The sequence below is a fragment of the Gopherus evgoodei genome, chromosome 4 (genome assembly GCF_007399415.2).
Source record: "Gopherus evgoodei ecotype Sinaloan lineage chromosome 4, rGopEvg1_v1.p, whole genome shotgun sequence".
Taxonomy (NCBI): domain Eukaryota; kingdom Metazoa; phylum Chordata; order Testudines; family Testudinidae; genus Gopherus; species Gopherus evgoodei.
In genome coordinates, this window is record NC_044325.1 from 3,919,135 (window position 1) to 3,940,460 (window position 21,326).

Below are 21,326 nucleotides of genomic sequence, written 5' to 3' on the forward strand. Positions count from 1 at the left end.
GAACACAGTTGCTAGCTCTTTTACTTGCAGTGAGATGCCGAGCAATTCTTTTCATTTCATCAGAGGCAACATAGCAGTTTATTGGTTATTTAATAATGTTTTACTTTTTAACAAGGGTACATTTTTACAATCAAATGGAATTGATTATAAATCTTTTAAAATTATGTTCTTCCTGTAGTTCAGTTGAATTACCGGAAATGTTTTGCTACACCAAGTAGGACAATTTAAAAATTGACAGCTAAATTGTACTGGCATCTGGAAGATGGTAACCTTTAATCTGTATTTCCACAGGATATCATTCAACAGAACAACATTAAACAGCAGCTATGCAGAACTCAGATCATACAGAGGATGACTGTAACCTAAGTAATGATAACACAGTCAATAGCACTGATGCAGCAGGAGAGCAGCTTACGGACTTTAGTACAGAGATTATGAGTGTCACAGAGATGGAACAGTCTCCTGATAGCTCTCCTGATGTAAATGAGGAGATCACACACGAGAGTGGAATACCAAATATTCAAAGTTTACACACGACTGATGTTGAGGCTCATTTCCCTCCTGAATATGAGAAGTTCTGGAAAGTAGTAGAGGAGAATCCCCAGGATTTCACAGGTTGGGTATATCTGCTGCAGTACGTAGAGCAGGAGGTTAGTACATCTTTTTTCCCAAAATGCATAGAAGGATGAATTAACGCATTGTCCTGTGATTCCAGTCTTGAATTTAAAGTTGTATCTCAGTCCCTAGCAGGTATTGTTTGAAGACAGTGGTTCTGGATTTCTGCTGTACTACTGGGCCATATTCTTTTTTTAAAGGTACAAGCTCTGACTTCAGTTCTCAAATCTCTGTGCTTTATGCGTGTAGAATTCTAGTCACTTCAAAAAGGGGACATAAGAATGGCCATATTGGGTCAGACCAGAGGTTCATCTAGCACATCTCTTGACAGTGGGTAGGGCCAGAAGCTTCAGAAGGAATGAACAGAACAGGGCAATTATTGAGTGATCCAGCCCTGACTTCTGCAGTCACAGGTTAGGGACAATCAGAGCATGAGGACACTGCAGCTCTGGCCAATTTTTGTGGCCAGTTGTGATTGTGCCATGTCATCAACTAGTTGAGAGGAAAAAATAAAGATGATTAAGTCTTGAGAGTACTAATATTGTGAAACTTTCTAATTAGATTTTTAAAATAGCATTATTATGTCTTGTAAAATCCTTTTTAAGAGTAGCTCTACCTAGCTACAAAAACACACTCATCTTACTTGCATTACGATCAAGTTAGTAGATGAATATTGCTTGTCCAGCTCTTAGCACTCAGATAATGATTTACACCTTCTAAGTGTTACTACTGACAGCTTGTAATGCAGACATCAGGTGCTAACAGATAATGCTTTTTTCTCAGTCTATTTTTAAAAGTTCAAATGCTAGTCTAGTTGTGTGTGGAAATTTTTGTTTCCATGGCTTGCTGAGTTACATTGATGTCATTGTCTATAGAATCACTGAAAACTCGGAGTCCTACTGACAACTTGTTGAGATTTGGAGAGGGTGACCAGACAGCAAATGTGAAAAATCGGGATGGGGGTAGGAAGTAATAGGAACCTATATAAGAAAAAGACCCAGAAATCAGGACTGTCCCTATAAAATCGCAAAAAGAACAGGAGTACTTGTGGCACCTTAGAGACTAACAAATTTATCTCTAAGGTCACTTGTGCTGTGAAAGGGGTCGCCAGTAAAAAAAAAAGTTTGAGACCCGCTGGTCTAAAGAATCAAGTTCAGTGGCTGAAGTGGAAAGAAACAGGTTCTGATAGAAGATGCTTGCAGAGTAGTGTGGGAATACTTAAGCTGTGTCTGCTTGCAGCTTTGTAGACCTGTAACTTACGTTAGCATAGGTCTTTGTGTTGTAATTATTTGTGCTCACATATATTCAAAGTTATTTATAAAACTATGGAAAAGCACCTGATATTATGACGTGGCTTTCTGTATTTGAATTGGTAATGGTGCTCTCCATGTAAGAATTCATGCTCTTCTCTAGTTATTTGAAATCTTCTCTTAAGAACTGTAATTACAGTTCTGTTGTATGTTTCTTACAGAACCACTTGCTGGCTGCCAGGAAAGCATTTGACAGATTTTTCACACATTATCCATATTGCTATGGATATTGGAAAAAGTATGCAGACCTTGAAAAGCGACATGACAACATTAAACAGTCTGATGAGGTACGTTGGTAGCTGGATATAGCTATCACCATTTGGTCCTGTAAGCCAAATGATGACTAAACCACTGCAAGTCATTTTGGCTGCCAGTACCTACCATATATGGTCAGATTTATAGGGATTTTGTGTGCATTTGTCACTTTTTTTTGTGGCATTTGTAGCTAATATTTTCTCTCTTTGTTGGCAGGTGCGTTAAACCTCTACAGTTTGTCAAGCTTTGCAGTGCAAGCCTCTGTATTACACTGCAGCTTAACAAGTAGGGCAGGGCTTTTCTGTCACTTACATTTATTTCTCATTTTCAAAACAATATAGTTGGTTTGCTGGTCACAATTGCTACATCTTATTGCATTTTTGGTCAGACGCTGTCAATGATGCTCTAATGGGTCTGTGCCCTATGGTCTGTACCCCAAAGCCTGCCCACACAACCTGGTCAGAATGCAGGGACCGCTGCGCTTTGAAGATCAAGACTCTTCACGTGGAGATCAGAACATTGCCATGTTCTATCCAACCTCCACCCAAATGGTAATGGTAGATTATTTAAACAAAATTCCAGTAATTAGTATTTCTAAGGTTCACCGGATAACACAGTGTTGCCTCTCTCTTAGGACCCTATTAAATATTTGAAGTACAGTTTATGTTGTTCTCTTCATAGGTGTATCGGAGAGGGCTACAGGCAATACCTCTTAGTGTTGATCTTTGGATACATTATATAAACTTCTTAAAAGAGACACTGGATCCTGTTGACCCTGAAACTAATAATACCGTAAGAGGGTAAGTTTGTATTTAAAAAAAAAGGGGGGGGGGTAGGGGACACATGAGCACTGTTGTAAATGATATATAGCTATATGAAAAAGTAAAATCTTTAACCATGAGAGCAAAGCTGAAGTAGCATCTAGCTATATTGATGTCTCTTTATTTTTGTCTGATAAAATAGTTCCATTCACTCCTCAGAGCCTTGGGAATAGGCTCTTTAGAGAGAAAGTCCTCATGGGTTTTAGTGGTTTGATTTCTTTTTTATGGCTTATTTTTATGTTGCTCTTATTCCTTTTATTGTGAAAATATTAGGAAAAATCACTGTAGAGCTGCTTATTAAAAAGGTTTTGTATTTATCATGTATCTAGAGAACATATCTGGTAACGTGCATTGCTTGAATCCCCAAAAGAATGCAGTAAAAGCTAAATAGAACATTCAGAGGCTCTTACAAAAAAAAAAAATGAAAATCCACCTAATTCTTCTTGCTCCTTGAATAGTTGAGGTACAACATTCAGAAATGGCTGTTAAACGTTTTTTCATTTTTTCAGAGCCTATGAACATGCAGTCTTAGCTGCAGGGACAGATTTCCGCTCTGACAGACTATGGGAAATGTATATAAATTGGGAAAATGAACAAGGCAACCTGCGAGAAGTTACAGCTATATATGATCGTATCTTGGGGATTCCAACGCAGCTCTATAGCCATCACTACCAAAGGTAAGGACAGCTTAAAGCTTTAGTTAACTTCATGCTATTAACTGTGCTAAATAGGCATAAATATAATTAATTTTTTAATATTTTTGTAAAACTCAAAATTGTTTAATCCAAACAGGAACTTGGAAAGTTATTACACTTAAGCGAGTAATAAAAGTGATTGTTGCTCCAAAAAAACAAAGCTTCTGGGTAAACTTCACTCCTTATTAAGAGCAAATACATTTGTATAGTGTTTTACTCTACCGTCTATATTTTAGTTCTTATGTTGATACTGTGAGTGCACTGTTTCACATGCTAGCATTTCTTTAAATAAATAAAGCGAGGGCTAATAGAAAATTGGAGACTGAAAGTGTTTTCATTTTCATTAAGAATGGACAGAGACTTCTTTTTAGGGAGCCATGGAAGTGATCTTTGGAGCAGCAAGACCTCAAACTGATGCAAAATGTACAACACAATAAAATGTATTGAAATCAGTATTGCCTGGAACTGCTAGCCAGCTGAGTGTTGTACAGACTTAGATCTTTTTATTCTTTTGAGCGCTGAAGCAAAGGTTAGGAACTGATGTCCAGAGAAAAACCAGAAAAATCAAAATTTACAAATTCACCTATGACCAACTTTTTTGTAAAAAGGAAGTTGTGGGAATTGTTAGCAGGAAGAAAAATGGGGTGAACCCAGAAAAGGGTGCATCTTACCAGAAAGTTATGTTGTTCAGCTTTCTAATTCCATCTCCTCCTGCAATTCTCAGATGAACTGGGTTTTTTTTTACCATAAACTAATTTAAGAAAAATACTTCATTGAGTTTTAAATAGTAAATATCATCTGTGTTAATTTGGATAGGGTAAACATTAAAAACCAGAAACCCTAGTTAAGAGGTACAGCAGTCTTCCTAATTGTTTCTAAATAAGTTTTTTGTTAGGAATTCCCAAGCAAGTGGTCATTCTTTGAGAATTAACATCCTATGCCATCCTATTCACTGAGTAGATAGCCTTTTCCCACCACAGTTTGCAAAAGTATTCACAGTTACAAGCCACTCACTAATGTTTGCCTTTCATGATCCTTTGAAACAGGAAGCTGCTTTGCACACCTACTAGATATTACCTATGTATTATGTACACTGTGAGAAGTTGCATTTCCAGCAGAGTTCTAGATTCTTAAACCATCCACTTGTGCTAATAATCAGTTCTTCAAGTGGTGTCCCCTGGGTGCTTCACTTTGGATGTTGTAGTGCCCCTGTGCTCGTAGACGGAGATTTATGGTAGCAGTGCCCCAGTTGGACCGCACATGCACAGTCCCCATCTCGCGCTGCTTCAGGTGATTAACTGGCACTGTACGACCAATCCTCCCTTCTCCCCCCAGTTCCTCCTGTCCTGACACCGGAGTACTCAGCAGCGCCTCACAGCGAGAAATAATTCGTTTTCCTGTCCCTTTAGCAATTGTTCATGGTTCTTAGTTAGAATACAATAGACTTTTTTTTCCTCTTCCTACCTTATCTCCGTCCTTAAATAAATAAATAAATAAATAAAATTTCCTCATAGGATCATAAATTTTCTGGTCTTCCTAATTACAGTGGCACTATACTTTTTATATCTCTGCATCACTGTGAGAATAAGCTTCCTCAGGGTATGCCTGGCTCCCCAGGGTTTAAATGCTGCACTACGTGCCAGATTTCAATACATCTCTCGGACGGACACTCTCAATTCGTCTGCTGTCTTGGTGAGGGGCATATACCGCGAAAGTGCTCGCACTATCTAAACTCGAAAGCCAGCACGAAAAAGGCAAGGGATTTACAGCTAAAGCTTTCTCATTATGGAGAAATCTCTTCACCCGGTGTCCGAGCCTGAGGTACGAACTCCTCCCAGACAGAAATCGCCAACTGCCGCCTTGGACAGAGGCCCTTCTTTCAGGGGAAATGATCCTGAACAACCTGCCAAGAAGACAGCAAAGAAACGGGGCACCATGTCCCCGACTCCGGAATCGGCCAAGTAAAGGTGCTCCAATAGTGGCCAGATGCTCCCGGTACTGACCGCGCCGGCCATATCAACTGCCGACAGACCATGTCCCGATGGTACTAAGAAACCCAGAGCACCAACGCAGTCGAGCTCCGCCACAGGCGTTAAGGGGAAAGTGAAACCCCATGCCAGGGCACCGACAGCAGCAAGCAAGCTGTCGATACTGAGCATTCCTGTGCTAATGCTGCCACCTACTGCTGGTACTATGCACACCGGCCACACACCAGCACCGATAAGCTCATTCCAGCATACAGTACCGAGCTCCACCATCCCACCGAGATCAGACACGTCCCAGCAGTTCCTGTCACACAGACTGACTTGTCGCATTGAAAACCCACCCCACCATGGGTCCTCAACTTAGTCCTCCAGGCCCTCACCGAGCCCCCTTTCAAGCCCATAGCTACAAGCTCCTTACTACGCCTCTCTATGAAGGTTGCATTTCTAGTGGTCATTACATTGGCCAGGCAGTTAGAACTAGCTGCTCTCGTGAGGGATCCACCCTATATGATATTTTTTAAAGATAAAGTATCTTCAGACCCTATCCTAAGCTTTTGCCCAGGATAGATTCATCATTTCATCTTAACCAGCCTATATACTTAGCTATATATTTTTCGAAACCACATACAGTAGACAACCCAGACTATACTCCTTGGATATCTGCAGGTTTCTCGTCTTTTATGTGAATAGAACAAAATCCTTTCGCAAGTCTCCAAAATTATTCGTTTCTATCACCGAATGCTCTAAAGAGCATGCCATTTCCAAAGAATGCCTATTCAAATGGATATCAGACTCTATCAAACTCTGTTATCTCCAGTATAAATGACAGCCCCCTACTGGGATCCGTAGGCATTCTACTAGGAGTCTTTTTCAACCTCCATAGTGTTTCTCAACAACATCCCTATTGCGGAAATCTGTAGGACTGCAACCTGGGTCTCACCAGACACTTTTACACAACACTGTGTTGCAACAACACACATCTTCTGATGCCCTGTTTGGTCACACAGTGTTTTCATCTGCTACAACTTCAATTCCGAAGCCCCCTCCTTCCACCGGAGGGCACTGCTCTGAAGTCACCTAAAGTGAAGCACTCACAGGATAGCACTGGAAGAAGAAGAGGAAGTTACTCACATTGTGCAGTAACAGGTTCTTCGAGATGTGTATCCCTGTGAATGTTCCGCTACCTTCCCTCCTCCCCTCTGCTTTGAAGTTCTATCATATACAGACTCTGCAGTAGACAAGGAATTGGAGGGTGGGAGGGAGGGGGTTGGTCGCACAGTGCCAGTTAACCGCCTGAAGTGGCATAAGATAGGAACTGTGCATGTGTGGCCCAACCAGGAGGTTGGGCTATCATAAATCTCTGGCTATGAGCACAGGGGCGCAGCGACACCTAAACTGGAGCACCCACAGGGGGACACACCTTGAAAACCTCTGTTACTGCACAAGGTGAGTGACTTCCTCGCTTTTGTCATATAATTTAGAATAAGTGAGTATTTTTTAAAACATAATGTAAAAATTGTGTATTTGTCAGGTGAAGAAATCCTGTTTCTTTGCAGATTTAAAGAACACATACAAAATAATTTGCCTCGAGACCTTCTAACTCCTGAGCAGTTTATTCAGCTGCGCCGGGAATTGGCGTCTGTCAATGGCCATAGTGGGGATGATGCACCACCCGGAGATGACCTTCCTACCGGAATTGAGGACATAACTGACCCTGCAAAGGTAAATGTGCAGGCAAGGTTGCGGAACACCTTTGCATGTTTGTTCAAGCTGCTGCTGCTGAGAAGAGAGTTTTGTTTTATTTGCAGGTACTGTACTGTGTTTTTGGCTGAGCTGATCCCATAAGTGTAGAGTGTCAACTCCTACATGTGAGCCAAAGAGCAGCAGTTAGTATGTGATTGGCTGTATAGACCAGAGGAGATCTCCCTTACACTACATAGGTTTGAGAGAAATGTTATTAACATTTTAAACTTAAAAGTGATCTACAAAATTTTAGCAGAATATTGACTCTTTCAAATAAATGGGGTAAAAGTTACGGCATGTTTTGTGAGTTTTTATTTATTTAGTAATGGCTTGTGCAGATCCTTGCAAAAACATGGAACGAGCTAGAAAAAAGTGTCCATTTGGAGCTGTACCAAACTAAAGATGGAATCTTGTTTGGATATGACGCATCTCAGATTTGTATCACTTCAGAAATTAAGAGGCTGACTGCTGGATCCAAGACTTCCTTAGGTCCATTGCACTAAGAGCTAAGACAATGTGCATTTTTATCCCACTTGTTCAGGACAGCACCTAAAGTAGCTGTGTACCTTCATATTTTAATTTATGCAGATCACATCAATAATACAATGCAGTTGTAAACTTGATATTTTATAGACCAGTATTAATCACTTGCTTTTATCATGTATCTTTAGCTAATCACTGAGATAGAAAACATGAGACATAGAATCCAAGAGATTCATCAAGAAATGTTCAATCACAATGAACATGAAGTCAGCAAGAGGTGGTCCTTTGAAGAAGGAGTAAGTTTTCTTGTTAGCCTTTTTTGTATGAAAGGCAGCGTGGTCTAAAGGCATGAACATGGGACTGGGAACCAGAAACTCCTGGTGTTTCTTATTCTGACTAAATTACTGTAAAGCTTTGGGCAAATAAATGGTTTTACCCACTTCCTCGGTTTTTCTATCTTCAAAAAGACTACTTTTTAAAAATATACCATTATTAATAACTAATTCTCATAGCAGCTCTGTGAGGTAGGTTCTAAGTTTTATTTTCAGAGAGGCAACGTGGGGAAAATACATTTTACTAAGTGTAAACTTTACATATAGCATCTTTCATACCATGTATAAAAAAGAGGGTACTACTTCGTAAATGTGGTATGTTACAGATTTAAAACTGGTCAATAGAAAGAAAAGCTGCTTATCTTAAAAATTATGTTGTCACCAAGATAGAAACTGTAAAGAGTACAGCTAGGTGCAAAAATCTGATACTGCTGTGTTAGAATTTCACAACTAAAATTTCAGTTGAGACTGGCAAAAACTAACTATTCATCCAATAACACCATGTTGTGCTGCACATGCTTTGTAACAAACAGTAATTAAACTAAGCAGGCATATGAAATTGTATATATTCAGTGAAGCTGAGTTACTTTTGCAACTTCAGCTTCTGAATTCTCCATTAATTTACCATGTAAATATAATAGGACATTATTCTTGCCTTCAATTGTCTTTATTTTTAAAGAGGAAAAACTTGCTTATGTCTAGTGTTTGCATTTAAGTGGTCTCAGATTGGGCTGTGACGTTGATGTCCCATTGAAGGGAATGGGAGATAGGGGGAGTTCCTGGTCTTGCTGCTGTTCGTCTAGCAGTAATTTTCTGTTGGTTTTAAACTAGCAGTTGTATTATTTCAGATGGACATTGTGACATGGGCAGGGATGGTGTCCCTAGCCTCTATTTGCCAGAAGCTGGGAATGGGTGATGGGTTGGATCACTTGACGATTACCTGTTCTGTACATTCCCTCTGGTGCACCTGCCATTGGCCACTGTCAGAAGACAGGATACTGGGCTAGATGGACCTTTGGTCTAGACTAGTATGGCCGCTCTTATGTTCTTATATTCTTATGGGAAAAGATGATTTTAAATTAAAGTTTATCATGAACAAAACAGCGGAGCTGGTACTCCAGAGCAAATAAGTGTAGGTCAGGCAGTGTGTAAAGCTGCATTAAAGCTCTTACTTGCATTGCATGGATTCCAGTCCATGTTTTCGAGTTCTCTGTTCTGTGTTTGAGCAGTACAAGGTCTGTACAACCTTACAGTGGTCTGTAGTAGCCATAAAGGCTCAAAAACCAGAGGGGAGGCCTGACCTTAGATCCCCCCTCTCCTTGCCATGCCAGCAGCTTAGAGGGTTTATGGATACAAGGCTCACTATATACCAGTGCAAGATCACTCTTGTGCCAGAGTGAATGCTTCCTTTTGGGACCATAATATGCTGGCAATACCATGCAGAATGGCCATGTCTGATCTGAGGAGCCTGATCAACATTTTTACATAAGAATGGCCATACAGGGTCAGATCAATGGTCCATTCTAGCCCAGTATCCTGTCTAGAGACAGAGGCTAATGCCAGGTCTTTGGAGGGAATGAACAGATCAGCAATCGTTAAGTGGTCCATCCCCTGTTGTCTACTTCTGGCTTTTGGCATTCAAGGGATAGGGACAGCCAGCGCATGGGCTTAATTCCCTGATCATGTTGGCTAATACATATTGATGGACCTATCCTCCATGAGTGTATTATCCCACCAAGTTTCAGTAATGCCAGTAATGTCATAAATACAACTATGACATTATTGGCATTACTGAAACTTGGTGGGATAATACACACGACTGGAATGTTGGTGTGGATGGGTATAGTTTGCTCAGGAAGGATAGACAGGGGAAAAAGGGAGGAGGTGTTGCCTTATTAAAAATGTACACACTTGGACTGAGGTGGAGATGGACATAGGAGACGGAAGGGTGGAGAGTCTCTGGGTTAGGCTAAAAGGGGTAAAAAACACAGGTGATGTCGTGCTGGGAGTCTACTACAGGCCACCTAATCAGGCGGAAGAGGTGGATGAGGCTTTTTTCAAACAACTAACAAAATCATCCAAAGCCCAAGATTTGGTGGTGATGGGGGACTTCAACTATCCAGATATATGTTGGGAAAATAACACCGCGGGGCACAGACTATCCAATAAGTTCCTGGACTCCATTGCAGACAACTTTTTATTTCAGAAAGTTGAAAAAGCTACTAGGGGGGAAGCTGTTCTAGACTTGATTTTAACCAATAGGGAGGAACTTGTTGAGAATTTAAAAGTAGAAGGAAGCTTGGGTGAAAGTGATCATGAAATCATAGAATTTGCAATTCTAAGGAAAGGTAGAAGGGAGTACAGCAGAATAGAGACAATGGATTTCAGGAAGGCGGATTTTGGTAAGCTCAGAGAGCTGATAGGTAAGGTCCCATGGGAATTAAGACTGAGGGGAAAAACAACTGAGGAAAGTTGGCAGTTTTTCAAAGGGACGCTATTAAGGGCCCAAAAGCAAGTTATTCCGATGGTTAGGAAAGATAGAAGATGTGGCAAAAGACCACCTTGGCTTACCCTTGAGATCTTGCGTGACCTACAAAATAAAAAGGCATCATATAAAAAATGGAAACTAGGTCAGATCACGAAGGATGAATATAGGCAAATAACACAGGAATGCAGAGACAAGATTAGAAAAGCAAAGGCACAAAATGAACTCAAACTAGCTATGGGAATAAAGGGAAACGAGAAGACTTTTTATCAATACATTAGAAGCAAGAGGAAGACTAAGGACAGGGTAGGCCCACTGCTCAATGAGGAGGGGGTAACAGTAACGGGAGACTCGGAAATGGCAGAGATGCTTAATGACTTCTTTGTTTCGGTCTTCACTGAGAAGTCTGAAGGAATGTCTAGTATAGTGAATGCTTACGGGAAGAGGGTAGGTTTAGAAGAGAAAATAAGGAAAGAGCAAGTAAAAAATCACTTAGAAAAGTTAGATGCCTGTAAGTCACCAGGGCCTGATGAAATGCATCCTAGAATACTCAAGGAGTTAATGGAAGAGGTATCTGAGCCTCTAGCTATTATCTTTGGGAAATCATGGGAGACGGGGGAGATTCCAGAAGACTGGAAGGGGGCAAATATAGTGCCCATCTATAAAAAGGGAAATAAAAACAACCCAGGAAACTACAGACCAGTTAGTTTAACTTCTGTGCCAGGGAAGATAATGGAGCAAGTAATCAAAGAAATCATCTGCAAACACTTGGAAGGTGGTAAGGTGATAGGGAATAGCCAGCATGGATTTGTAAAGAACAAATCGTGTCAAACTAATCTGATAGCGTTCTTTGATAGGATAACGAGCCTTGTGGATAAGGGAGAAGCGGTGGATGTGATATACCTAGACTTTAGTAAGGCATTTGATACAGTCTCGCATGATATTCTTATAGATAAGCTAGGAAAGTACAATTTAGATGGGGCTACTATAAGGTGGGTGCATAACTGGCTGGATAACCGTACTCAGAGAGTAGTTGTTAATAGCTCCCAATCCTGCTGGAAAGGTATAACAAGTGGGGTTCCGCAGGGGTCTGTTTTGGGACCGGTTCTGTTCAATATCTTCATCAACGATTTAGATGTTGGCATAGAAAGTACGCTTATTAAGTTTGCGGACGATACCAAACTGGGAGGAATTGCAACTGCTTTGGAGGACAGGGTCAAAATTCAAAATGATCTGGACAAGTTGGAGAAATGGTCTGAGGTAAACAGGATGAAGTTCAATAAAGATAAATGCAAAGTGCTCCACTTAGGAAGGAACAATCAATTTCACACATACAGAATGGGAAGAGACTGTCTAGGAAGGAGTATGGCAGAAAGAGATCTAGGGGTCATAGTGGACCACAAGCTTAATATGAGTCAACAGTGTGATACTGTTGCAAAAAATGCAAACATGATTCTGGGATGCATTAACAGGTGTGTTGTAAACAAGACACGAGAAGTCATTCTTCCGCTTTACTCTGCGCTGGTTAGGTCTCAACTGGAGTATTGTGACCAGTTCTGGGCACCGCATTTCAAGAAAGATGTGGAGAAATTGGAGAGGGTCCAGAGAAGAGCAACAAGAATGATTAAAGGTCTTGAGAACATGACCTATGAAGGAAGGCTGAAGGAATTGGGTTTGTTTAGTTTGGAAAAGGGAAGACTGAGAGGGGACATGATAGCAGTTTTCAGGTATCTAAAAGGGTGTCATCAGGAGGAGGGAGAAAACTTGTTCACCTTAGCCTCCAATGATAGAACAAGAAGCAATGGGCTTAAACTGCAGCAAGGGAGATTTAGGTTGGACATTAGGAAAAAGTTCCTAACTGTCAGGGTAGTTAAACACTGGAATAGATTGCCTAGGGAAGTTGTGGAATCTCCATCGCTGGAGATATTTAAGAGTAGGTTAGATAAATGTCTATCAGGGATGATCTAGACAGTATTTGGTCCTGCCATGAGGGCAGGGGACTGGACTCGATGACCTCTCGAGGTCCCTTCCAGTCCTAGAGTCTATGAGTCTATGAGTGTATTTAGTTCTTTTTTGAACCCCGCTATAGTTTTGGCCTTCACAACATCCCCTGGCAATGAGTTCCACAGGTTGACTGTGTTGTGTATAGAAGTACTTCCTTTTGTTTGTTTTAAACCTGCTGCATATTAATGTCATTGAGTGTTCCCTGGTTCTTGTGTTATGTGAATGTGTAAATAACACTTCCTTATTTATTTTCTCCACACCATTCTTGATTTTTATAGACCTCTATCATATCCCCCCTTAGTCTCTTACAGGTTCTCAGTGCTGCTGTATTTGGGTTGCAGACAAGGCAGAGGATTGATTAATTACTAACAGCATTACTGTTGTGGGTAATTTATTTTAAAAAAGATTCTTTTGGAAAAGCTGTTTTTACAAGACCTAGATTTTGGCCCAAACTTGAAGTTGCAATTATAGTATCCCTTTAAAATTAGTCATACCCTGAAGTCCATTCAGATCTGGATATTTGAATAGCCTACATAAGATGATTATTCTGAAAAGTCAAAGGGTGTGTTATAAATTCCAATAAAAAGTAACATCCAAACAGTTTATCTTGCTCTGTATTTTTGACGAAGTTGTTGAAGTTGACTCCAGTGTTACTTATCTGTTGCAGATAAAACGACCTTACTTCCATGTAAAACCTTTGGAGAAAGCCCAGTTGAAAAACTGGAAAGAATACTTAGAGTTTGAGATAGAAAATGGGACTCATGAGCGAGTTGTGGTCCTCTTTGAAAGATGTGTTATTTCATGTGCCCTCTATGAGGACTTCTGGATTAAGGTAAGGGAAGTGATTTACTAGTGAATTCTTACTGATTGCAAACATTGATCTAGTAACTAACCTTTTGTACTCTTGTTGAATGTTGTTCATATATAACTATATCTGTTGCATTAGGAGATGGTCTGCTTGCAACCAGATTTGACTGCTGCATATGCCAACTTCGTTGCCTCTCTACGTCCTTCCTTACAGAAACTAGTCTAGTGGTTCAATAAAGGTGCTGAATGGGTTTAAACAAAAGAATTTTATCGTTCTGTCATGTATTTAAAGACCAAAAATAAGCTTTAAATTATTCAATCTATACTCTGTTTTCAAATGTAGTATGCCAAGTATATGGAGAATCACAGTATTGAAGGAGTGAGACATGTCTACAGCAGGGCCTGTACAATACACCTTCCTAAGAAACCAATGGTTCATATGCTATGGGCTGCCTTTGAAGAACAGCAGGGTAAGAGCCAAGTTAGTGAGGCTTTTCTAGTTAAATTAGCCTTTTGATTGTTGCTGGCAGTGATTTATTTATTTATTAAGAGTTGATGGATGCATGGTGTCTGCATTAAATACTTATCCAACATTTTTAGGGAACATCAATGAAGCAAGAAGAATTTTGAAAACATTTGAAGAGTGTGTTCTGGGACTTGCAATGGTTCGCTTGCGAAGGGTTAGCTTAGAACGCCGACATGGAAACATGGAAGAAGCTGAGCACCTGCTTCAGGAAGCTGTTAAGAATGCTAAATCAAGCGGTGAATCGTCATTTTATGCCATCAAACTAGCTCGACATCTTTTCAAAGTTCAGAAGAACCTTCTAAAAGCAAGAAAAATGCTGTTGGAAGCCATTGAGAGAGACAAAGTATGTTTCCTAAAAGCTTTATATGATATTTAATTTCCTCCTCCTTTTAGTCAGTGCATTAAAACATGGCAACAATGATGACAGGTTTTCAGACTGTATGTAAAGCATTTTATTGCCACATGGAGACACCAGTCCCTCTAAGCTGACGTTGCCAGATTTGCAGGTTATGAATCTTACCTTTTTCACTCTTCAGATAGCATCCATGATTCCCCTAGTGTTCTGAAACATCCTTGTTTTTCTCTGTCCTGCTCCCTTTCAAAAACGACAAACAATGCAGGGCTGCTGACATTGCGTGGAAGGAATTTATTAAATACCATTGGTCGTGTTAGTGCGGGATCACTTTATTTGGGTGCCAGAATTGCTTGGTCTTCGAGCCCTCATGCTAATCACAAGGATGCACATACCCTCAGATCTACTGTAGACCATGTGCATCTATTTATAAAATGACATAGGTCAAAGAGCACCTATGTTTACACTTTGGGACAGGAAACCTTTGTACTGACTACACTATTACATCTATTTACAATGTAGGACACTGGTGTACAGAGCTGTCGAACTTATTTGAAAGAAATGCTGGAGATGTACTTGGGCAAACAGTATTTTACAACAATCACTGTAACTTGTTTTGCACAGGAGAACACTAAATTGTATCTCAACTTGCTTGAAATGGAGTATAGTGGGGATCTTAAGCAAAATGAAGAAAACATCCTCACATGTTTTGACAAAGCTGTCAATGGTGCATTGTCTATAAAAATGAGGATTACATTTTCTCAGCGAAAAGTGGAATTTCTGGAAGATTTTGGTTCTGACGTCAACAAGTAAGAGTTAACCTACACTATGGCTGTAATGGGGTCACCAAATGAGGTGCTGTTTATAATGTTGGACGAAGAGTTTCAGTTAGACATGCTCCTTAAACTATTATTTTAGCACTGCAGTTGTGACACTGCTAGAGTTGAGGACAGACAAATTCGTAACAAGTTCCTATTTTCAAGTATTATCAACTTTCTGGAAAAGCTGCCATTTTGTCTCATGCTTGTTCTCAGCTCAAAAAAGTGTTGTCTTTTTCTTTGAAAGCTGTGTCTACGCTTTATAGTGGGGGATATTCTTGAAAGAGGACACAAGGAAAAGTGTTTGGTGCTTTTTTTTTTTTTTTTGGTACTCTAACTTCACCCACAACCACACATCTTACATTTTCAAACTTGCCCTAACTTGGCTTATCCTTGAGGACTAGTATCATTAATGTGTTCAGAAATCACAGGCTTTCTAATTGTGTGCTCTGCATTGAGCCTTCTCTGGGCATTGGACATTTACACAAGTGCAACTTTTAATTAAATACTTTTTATTCTCTTCATTCTCAATACTACCATAAAGTGTAATTTTCCTGTTTTTAGCTTGGAAAATCCAAGCCATAAGTTAGCTTTTCTGCACTGCACGTTGCTGCTAATAGCTATGGTAACATTCTGTCTTCTGATGTGCGCTGAGCTACACGGAAACTATGCATGTAACTCCCAGAAAGGAAATTGGCTAAGAGAAAACAAGCTTTTAGGTTCTGATATAGTGCTGCAGGACAAAATATCTGAGATGTGCAGAACGAAAAGACCAGGGGCAGGGGATGGAACTCCAGACCTACTTGTGTCAAAGGAGATGGCTGATGGAAGAAGCAGTTTTGGTCTGTCACCTTTTGAACTGCAGTAGTAAGAGGAATCTGAACCAGTAGCTGAGCCTATATTAAACGAAGTATCTAGGAAACATAAAAATTCTTGTTGCGCCTATTGAAAGATGGGCTGTTTTATACACTGTCACTTGATAGCTGTATGGCTCTTCATGCAGCACTGAATTCCTCTATTTTTCATATTACCTGTGAAAGATCTTCAAATATTTACATGAATGATAGCAACACATGTAAAACAGCATGTATATTTATGGGGCAGTATAAATGCTAAATATAAACACAACTGTAAGTAATGGTAGGTTGGTATTTTTGTGGGGAAAAATGTCTTCACGTGCCACTGAAAATGTTGTTCTTCACTATATTAACACACTTCTAAATACATGCTGTGCATTATGAAAATCATTCAAACTAGCAAGCTTTTTGGTCTTCCTCACGTCATAGCGGATAGCTTTAATCTTTCGGTCTTAATTCAATTAAAAAAATTAGTTTACCTTTGCTTCGTTTCATCATAATAAAGAATTTTTACAGTCTGAAATAGACATACTTAACAATTGTTGCTATACAGCAGCCTTTGATTGACCATGGATGGAAGATGTACAGGTTGGTAGCCTAATTATTTACAGGCTGTACTGTTTTGAAAATTCAACATGCATGCTAAACAAAGTTTGTGGGGTGTGTTTGTGATTTTTTTTTTCCTCCCCCAGGCTTTTGGATGCCTATGATGAACATCAAACACTTCTAAAAGAGCAGGATTCTTTAAAAAGGAAAGCTGAAAATGGGTATGAACTGTATTCACCTCATGCTCCTAAGTCAATTAATAGTTCATGCAATAGTGGCATTGCTTTGAATTCCAAGGTAGCAAAGACAGGATCCTGGGGTGTTGTAGAAGTCAGTATATAGACTGTGTGTAGTGTGTTTGGAACAAAACATTTTGAAATGTTTCTAAAGCATCCAGAGAACGTCACTGACTGCCCCATACTCATCATTAAGTACTTTGGGTTTTTCAAGTTGAGTGTTTTTTTAAAGCCCTTACAACTATTTTGGGCTTTGTACTGTCTTGTCAGGAGGCCCAAAAGAAAAGGGAGTGGTGCTAAATATCAAATAGAGTGTAGTGTATCTAGTTATAGCTCTAACTTGACTGTAATATTTTTTGCCTTAATTTACAGCATTTGCATCCCAAAAGTATGTAAACTCAGATGCTTATGCTGGAAGCTGCTAGAATTCCTGGAAATGTATAAAAAAAAAAACCAAAACACAAACCCCTCCCCATAGAATCACAGAAATGTAGGGTTGGAAGGGACCTCAAGAAGTATAGAGTCCAGCCTCCTGCACTGAGGCAGGAGCAAGTAAACCTAAGCCATCCCTTACAGGTGTTTGTCCAACCTGCTCTTAAAATCCTCCAATGACAGCTATTCCACAACCTCCTTTGGAAGCCTGTCCCAGAGCTTAACTACTCTTATAGTTAAAAAGTTTTTCCTGCTACTCAACCTAAATTTCTCTTGCTGCAGATTAAACCCATTACTACTTGTCTTGCCCTCAGTGGACATGGAGAACAATTGATCACTGTCGTCTTCATAACATTCCGTAACACATTTGAAGATTGGTGTGGGAGGGTTAATAAAAATCTTCTTTTCTTAGTTTTTTTTAACCTGTCTTCGTAAGTCAGGTTTTCTAAATCTTTTATCGTTTTTGTTGCTCTCCACTGGACACTCTGTAATTTGTCCCGGTCTTTCCTAAAGTGTGGGCCCCAGAATTGGACACAGTACCTCACCTGTGTCTAGCAGAGCAGGACAGTTACTTCTTGTCTTACATATGACATTCCTGTTAATATATCCCAGAATATTAGCCTTTTTTGCAACTGCGCACACTGTTGATTCATATTCTGTTTGTGATCCACTATAACTACAGGTTCTTTTCAACAGTACTAGCACCTAAGCCAGTTATTCACCATTTTGTAGTTGTGCATTTGATTTTTTTTTCCTTCCTAAGTGAAGTATTTGTCTATATTGAATTTCAACTTGTTTAAGATCAATTCTCCAGTTTGTCAGTCATTTTTAATTCTAATCCTATCCTCCAAAGTGCTTGCGACCTATGCTACTTGGTGTCATCTGCAAATTTTAAGTCAATAATGGGGTCTCACAGGGTCCGGTACTATTCAATATTTTCATTAGATACACCAGATAGCGAACCATTGATAATTACTCTTTGAGTACTGTCTTTCAACCAGTTGTGCACCCACCTTACAATAATTTCATCTAGACCACATCTCCCTAATTTGTTTGAGAATATGTGGGACTGTCTCAAAAGGCTTACTTAAAATAAAGATATACGATGTCTAATGCTCCTTCCTCCACTACACCAGCAATCCTGTCAAAGAAGGTAGTTAGGTTGGTTTGGCATTGTTTGTTCTTGACAAGTCCATGCTAACTATTCCTTATAACCCTGTCATCCTCTAGGTACTTACAAATTGATTGTGTAATAATTTTGTTCCAGTATCTTTCCAGGTATCAAAGATAGGCTGACTAGTTTGTAATTCCTTGGGTTCTTTTTGTTCCTCTTTGTACGTTTGCCCTTCTCTATTTGTCTGGGACCTCACCTCTCCTCCAGGAGGTCTCAAAGATAATTGCTAACAGTTCCGAGAGTGTTTCAGTTAGTTCCTTAAATACCTTAGGATGAATTTCATCAGGCCCTGCCTATTTGAATACACCCACTTCATCAATATATTCTTTAACTTGTACTTCTTCTTCGAGTGATTGCTCACATCCATTCCAGTTAGGTGTGCGCGCCGCGCGTGCACGTTCGTCGGAAACTTTTTACCCTAGCAACTCCAGTGGGCCGGCAGGTCGCCCCCTGGAGTGGCGCCGCCATGGCGCCCAATATATATCCCTGCCGGCCCGCCCGCTCCTCAGTTCCTTCTTACCGCCGTGTCGGTCGTTGGAACTGTGGAGCGCGGCATAGCTGTCCTCCACGTCCCTAGCTCTCCTAGTTCTCTATCGTTTATCTATCGTTCATCTCTAGTCCATTATAGTTGTTAATTAGTTGGTTAAGTAGATAGTTAAGTTAAATAGTTGTTAAGTAGTTCTTCGCCGGGGGCTTAGCCCTTCCCGGCGCCAGGCTCATGCCTGTTTCGCCGGGCTTCAAACAGTGTGCGGCCTGCAAGAAGCCCATGCCTACCAGCGATCCCCACGAAGCGTGCCTGAAGTGCCTCGGGGAATTGCACAGATCTGACAAGTGCCGCATCTGTAAGGCTTTTAAGCCAAGGACAAAGAAGGAGAGGGATCAAAGGCTCCGGACTCTCCTCATGGAGGCGGCACTTGACCCGACGGCTTCGCAGGCCGTGATCTCGGCGCCGGCACCGGATCGCACCGGCACAGAGAAGACTCCCCGGCACCGACCCTCTCCGGCACCGGAGTCAGAACCAAGGCCGTCGAAGTCCAATACTCCGGCCAGGCAGACCCGGCTAGAGCGCCCAGCCTCGACATCGGCCGCGGCGCCGCCGGCACCGTCGACTCCGGGCCCAGCGGGTCCGTCGAGTCCGGTACCGCCGAGCTCCCCCATGAGATCTGGGGTTGAGATAATGGTCCCATCCACACCGGAGACCTTCGCCTCGGCTCGGGACCTCATAGCCCTGACTGAGCCCACTCGGCTGCCACCCCCGGTACCTCCGGTGCGGGTTGTGTCCAGAGGCAAGCCCATGATGTCGGCACCGCCCAGAAAATCTCGTTCACGATCCAGGTCCCGCCGCCGCTCGCAGTCCCGGCACCGCTCCCCTCAGCGGTACCGGTCGCACTCGCGGCACCGGTCGACATCGAGACGATCGCGGTCAGGTTCCAGTCGCCGAGACCGGCACCGCGATTCCAGGAGCAGGTCCCGACGCTACTCGCCGCACCGGTCGACCTCCCGGCACCGAGCCGGTGGCAGGTCCCGGTATCGGTCGACCTCCCGGCATCGAGCCGGTGGCAGGTCTCGGTCGACCTCCCGGCACCGAGCCGGTGGCAGGTCCCGGCACCGAAGCGGCGCCCGGTACCGATCAGGATCCCGGCACCGCGACAGAACCCGATCCCGATCCCGGCACCGATATGACTCCCGGCACCGGTCCCCGGCACCGAGACGGTCCTCCGTGCTGGCCCGCGCAGACCCTTACCATCCAGGGTCGGCCCCTCCATGGCCTTCTAGACAGCCCTCCGTATCCTCCCAGACGGACAGCGGGTATGCGCTGGGCACCGACCGGCAGGCGGCGCTGTTCGGTGATCCGCCACTGCAGGACCAAGGCCCACAACAGTGGGGATTCTGGACACCCTGGGCATACCATCAGGCCCAGGGCCCCCAGCAGCTCCCTGCTAGGCCGGCGACTGCGGAGCGTAGGGCTCCTGAAGCCTCCTTGTCTCGCCCCCCTCCCTCCCCGGAAGGGGAGGAAGGGTCCAAGCAGCAAGACTCCGCTGTGGCTCCTGAGGCAGAGGCGAGGGCTGAGGAAGACCCTCAGTTAGACACTCTCGTGCCTGGGGTCTCCTCATCCTCCTCCCCGGATGAGGCGGTGGCGGGTACCTCCTCCAACAGTCCCCCCCCGCTGGATCTCAGGGCGCACCAAGACCTCCTCAGGCGATTGGCTCAAAATCTGAGTCTACAGGCAGAGGAGGTCTCGGAGATAGAGGATCCAATTGTAACCATCCTCTCTTCTGATGCTCCCACCAGGGTCGCCCTGCCCTTCATACGGACCATCCAGGCCAACGCCAACACCATCTGGCAGTCCCCGGCCTCCATCCCTCCGACAGCGAAAGGCGTCGAGAGGAAGTACATGGCCCCTTCTAGGGGATACGAATATCTCCATGTATACCCGACTCCGGGTTCACTGGTGGTGCAATCAGTGAACGATAGGGAGCGTCATGGCCAGGAGGCTCCAGCCCCCAAATCCAGAGAAGCCAGGCGGATGGACCTCCTTGGCCGTAAGGTGTATTCGGCTGGGGCGCTGCAGCTCAGGGTCTCCAACCAGCAGGCCCTGCTGAGCAGATATGCCTTTAATTCCTGGGTGGCAGTGGACAAATTTAAGGAGCTGCTGCCACAGGATGCTCGCCAAGAGTTTGCGGCCATCTTGGACGAAGGCAAGAAGGTCGCACGCACGGCCTTGCAAGCCTCCTTGGACGCTGCGGACTCGGCTGCTCGTACCCTCGCGTCAGGAGTTACGATGCGTCGCATCTCCTGGCTGCAGGTTTCCGGCCTTCCGCCGGAGCTCCAGCATACTATACAGGACCT

The 21,326-nt window shown here is 42.6% G+C and overlaps 1 protein-coding gene and 1 non-coding gene across 7 annotated transcripts in view; both read left to right on the top strand.

The window, feature by feature from the left end:
• PRPF39 (pre-mRNA processing factor 39) overlaps positions 1 to 21,326 on the top strand; it is a 44,826-nt gene that overhangs the window by 7,942 nt on the left and 15,558 nt on the right. For 2 of the 6 annotated variants that reach the window (XR_004000401.1, XM_030562779.1), the window contains exons 2-12: positions 292 to 650; positions 2,087 to 2,212; positions 2,862 to 2,980; positions 3,511 to 3,678; positions 7,238 to 7,403; positions 8,096 to 8,203; positions 13,396 to 13,560; positions 13,879 to 14,005; positions 14,136 to 14,404; positions 15,038 to 15,222; positions 16,781 to 16,855. Coding sequence is in view for 2 of the 6 variants with exons in the window: in XM_030562779.1 (XP_030418639.1) it covers positions 327 to 650; positions 2,087 to 2,212; positions 2,862 to 2,980; positions 3,511 to 3,678; positions 7,238 to 7,403; positions 8,096 to 8,203; positions 13,396 to 13,560; positions 13,879 to 14,005; positions 14,136 to 14,404; positions 15,038 to 15,222; positions 16,781 to 16,855 (1,832 nt within the window). In the remaining 4 variants the exon portion in view is untranslated. Of the gene's footprint in view, positions 1 to 291; positions 651 to 2,086; positions 2,732 to 2,861; positions 2,981 to 3,510; positions 3,679 to 7,237; positions 7,404 to 8,095; positions 8,204 to 13,395; positions 13,561 to 13,878; positions 14,006 to 14,135; positions 14,405 to 15,037; positions 15,223 to 16,780; positions 16,856 to 21,326 lie in introns of those variants that run through there. The other 4 variants (XR_004000403.1, XR_004000404.1, XR_004000402.1 and 1 more) reach the window with 4 other exon arrangements.
• Positions 14,471 to 14,558, top strand: LOC115651784. The gene has a single exon (XR_004000451.1). It is a non-coding gene; the product is annotated as a small nucleolar RNA SNORD127 (small nucleolar RNA).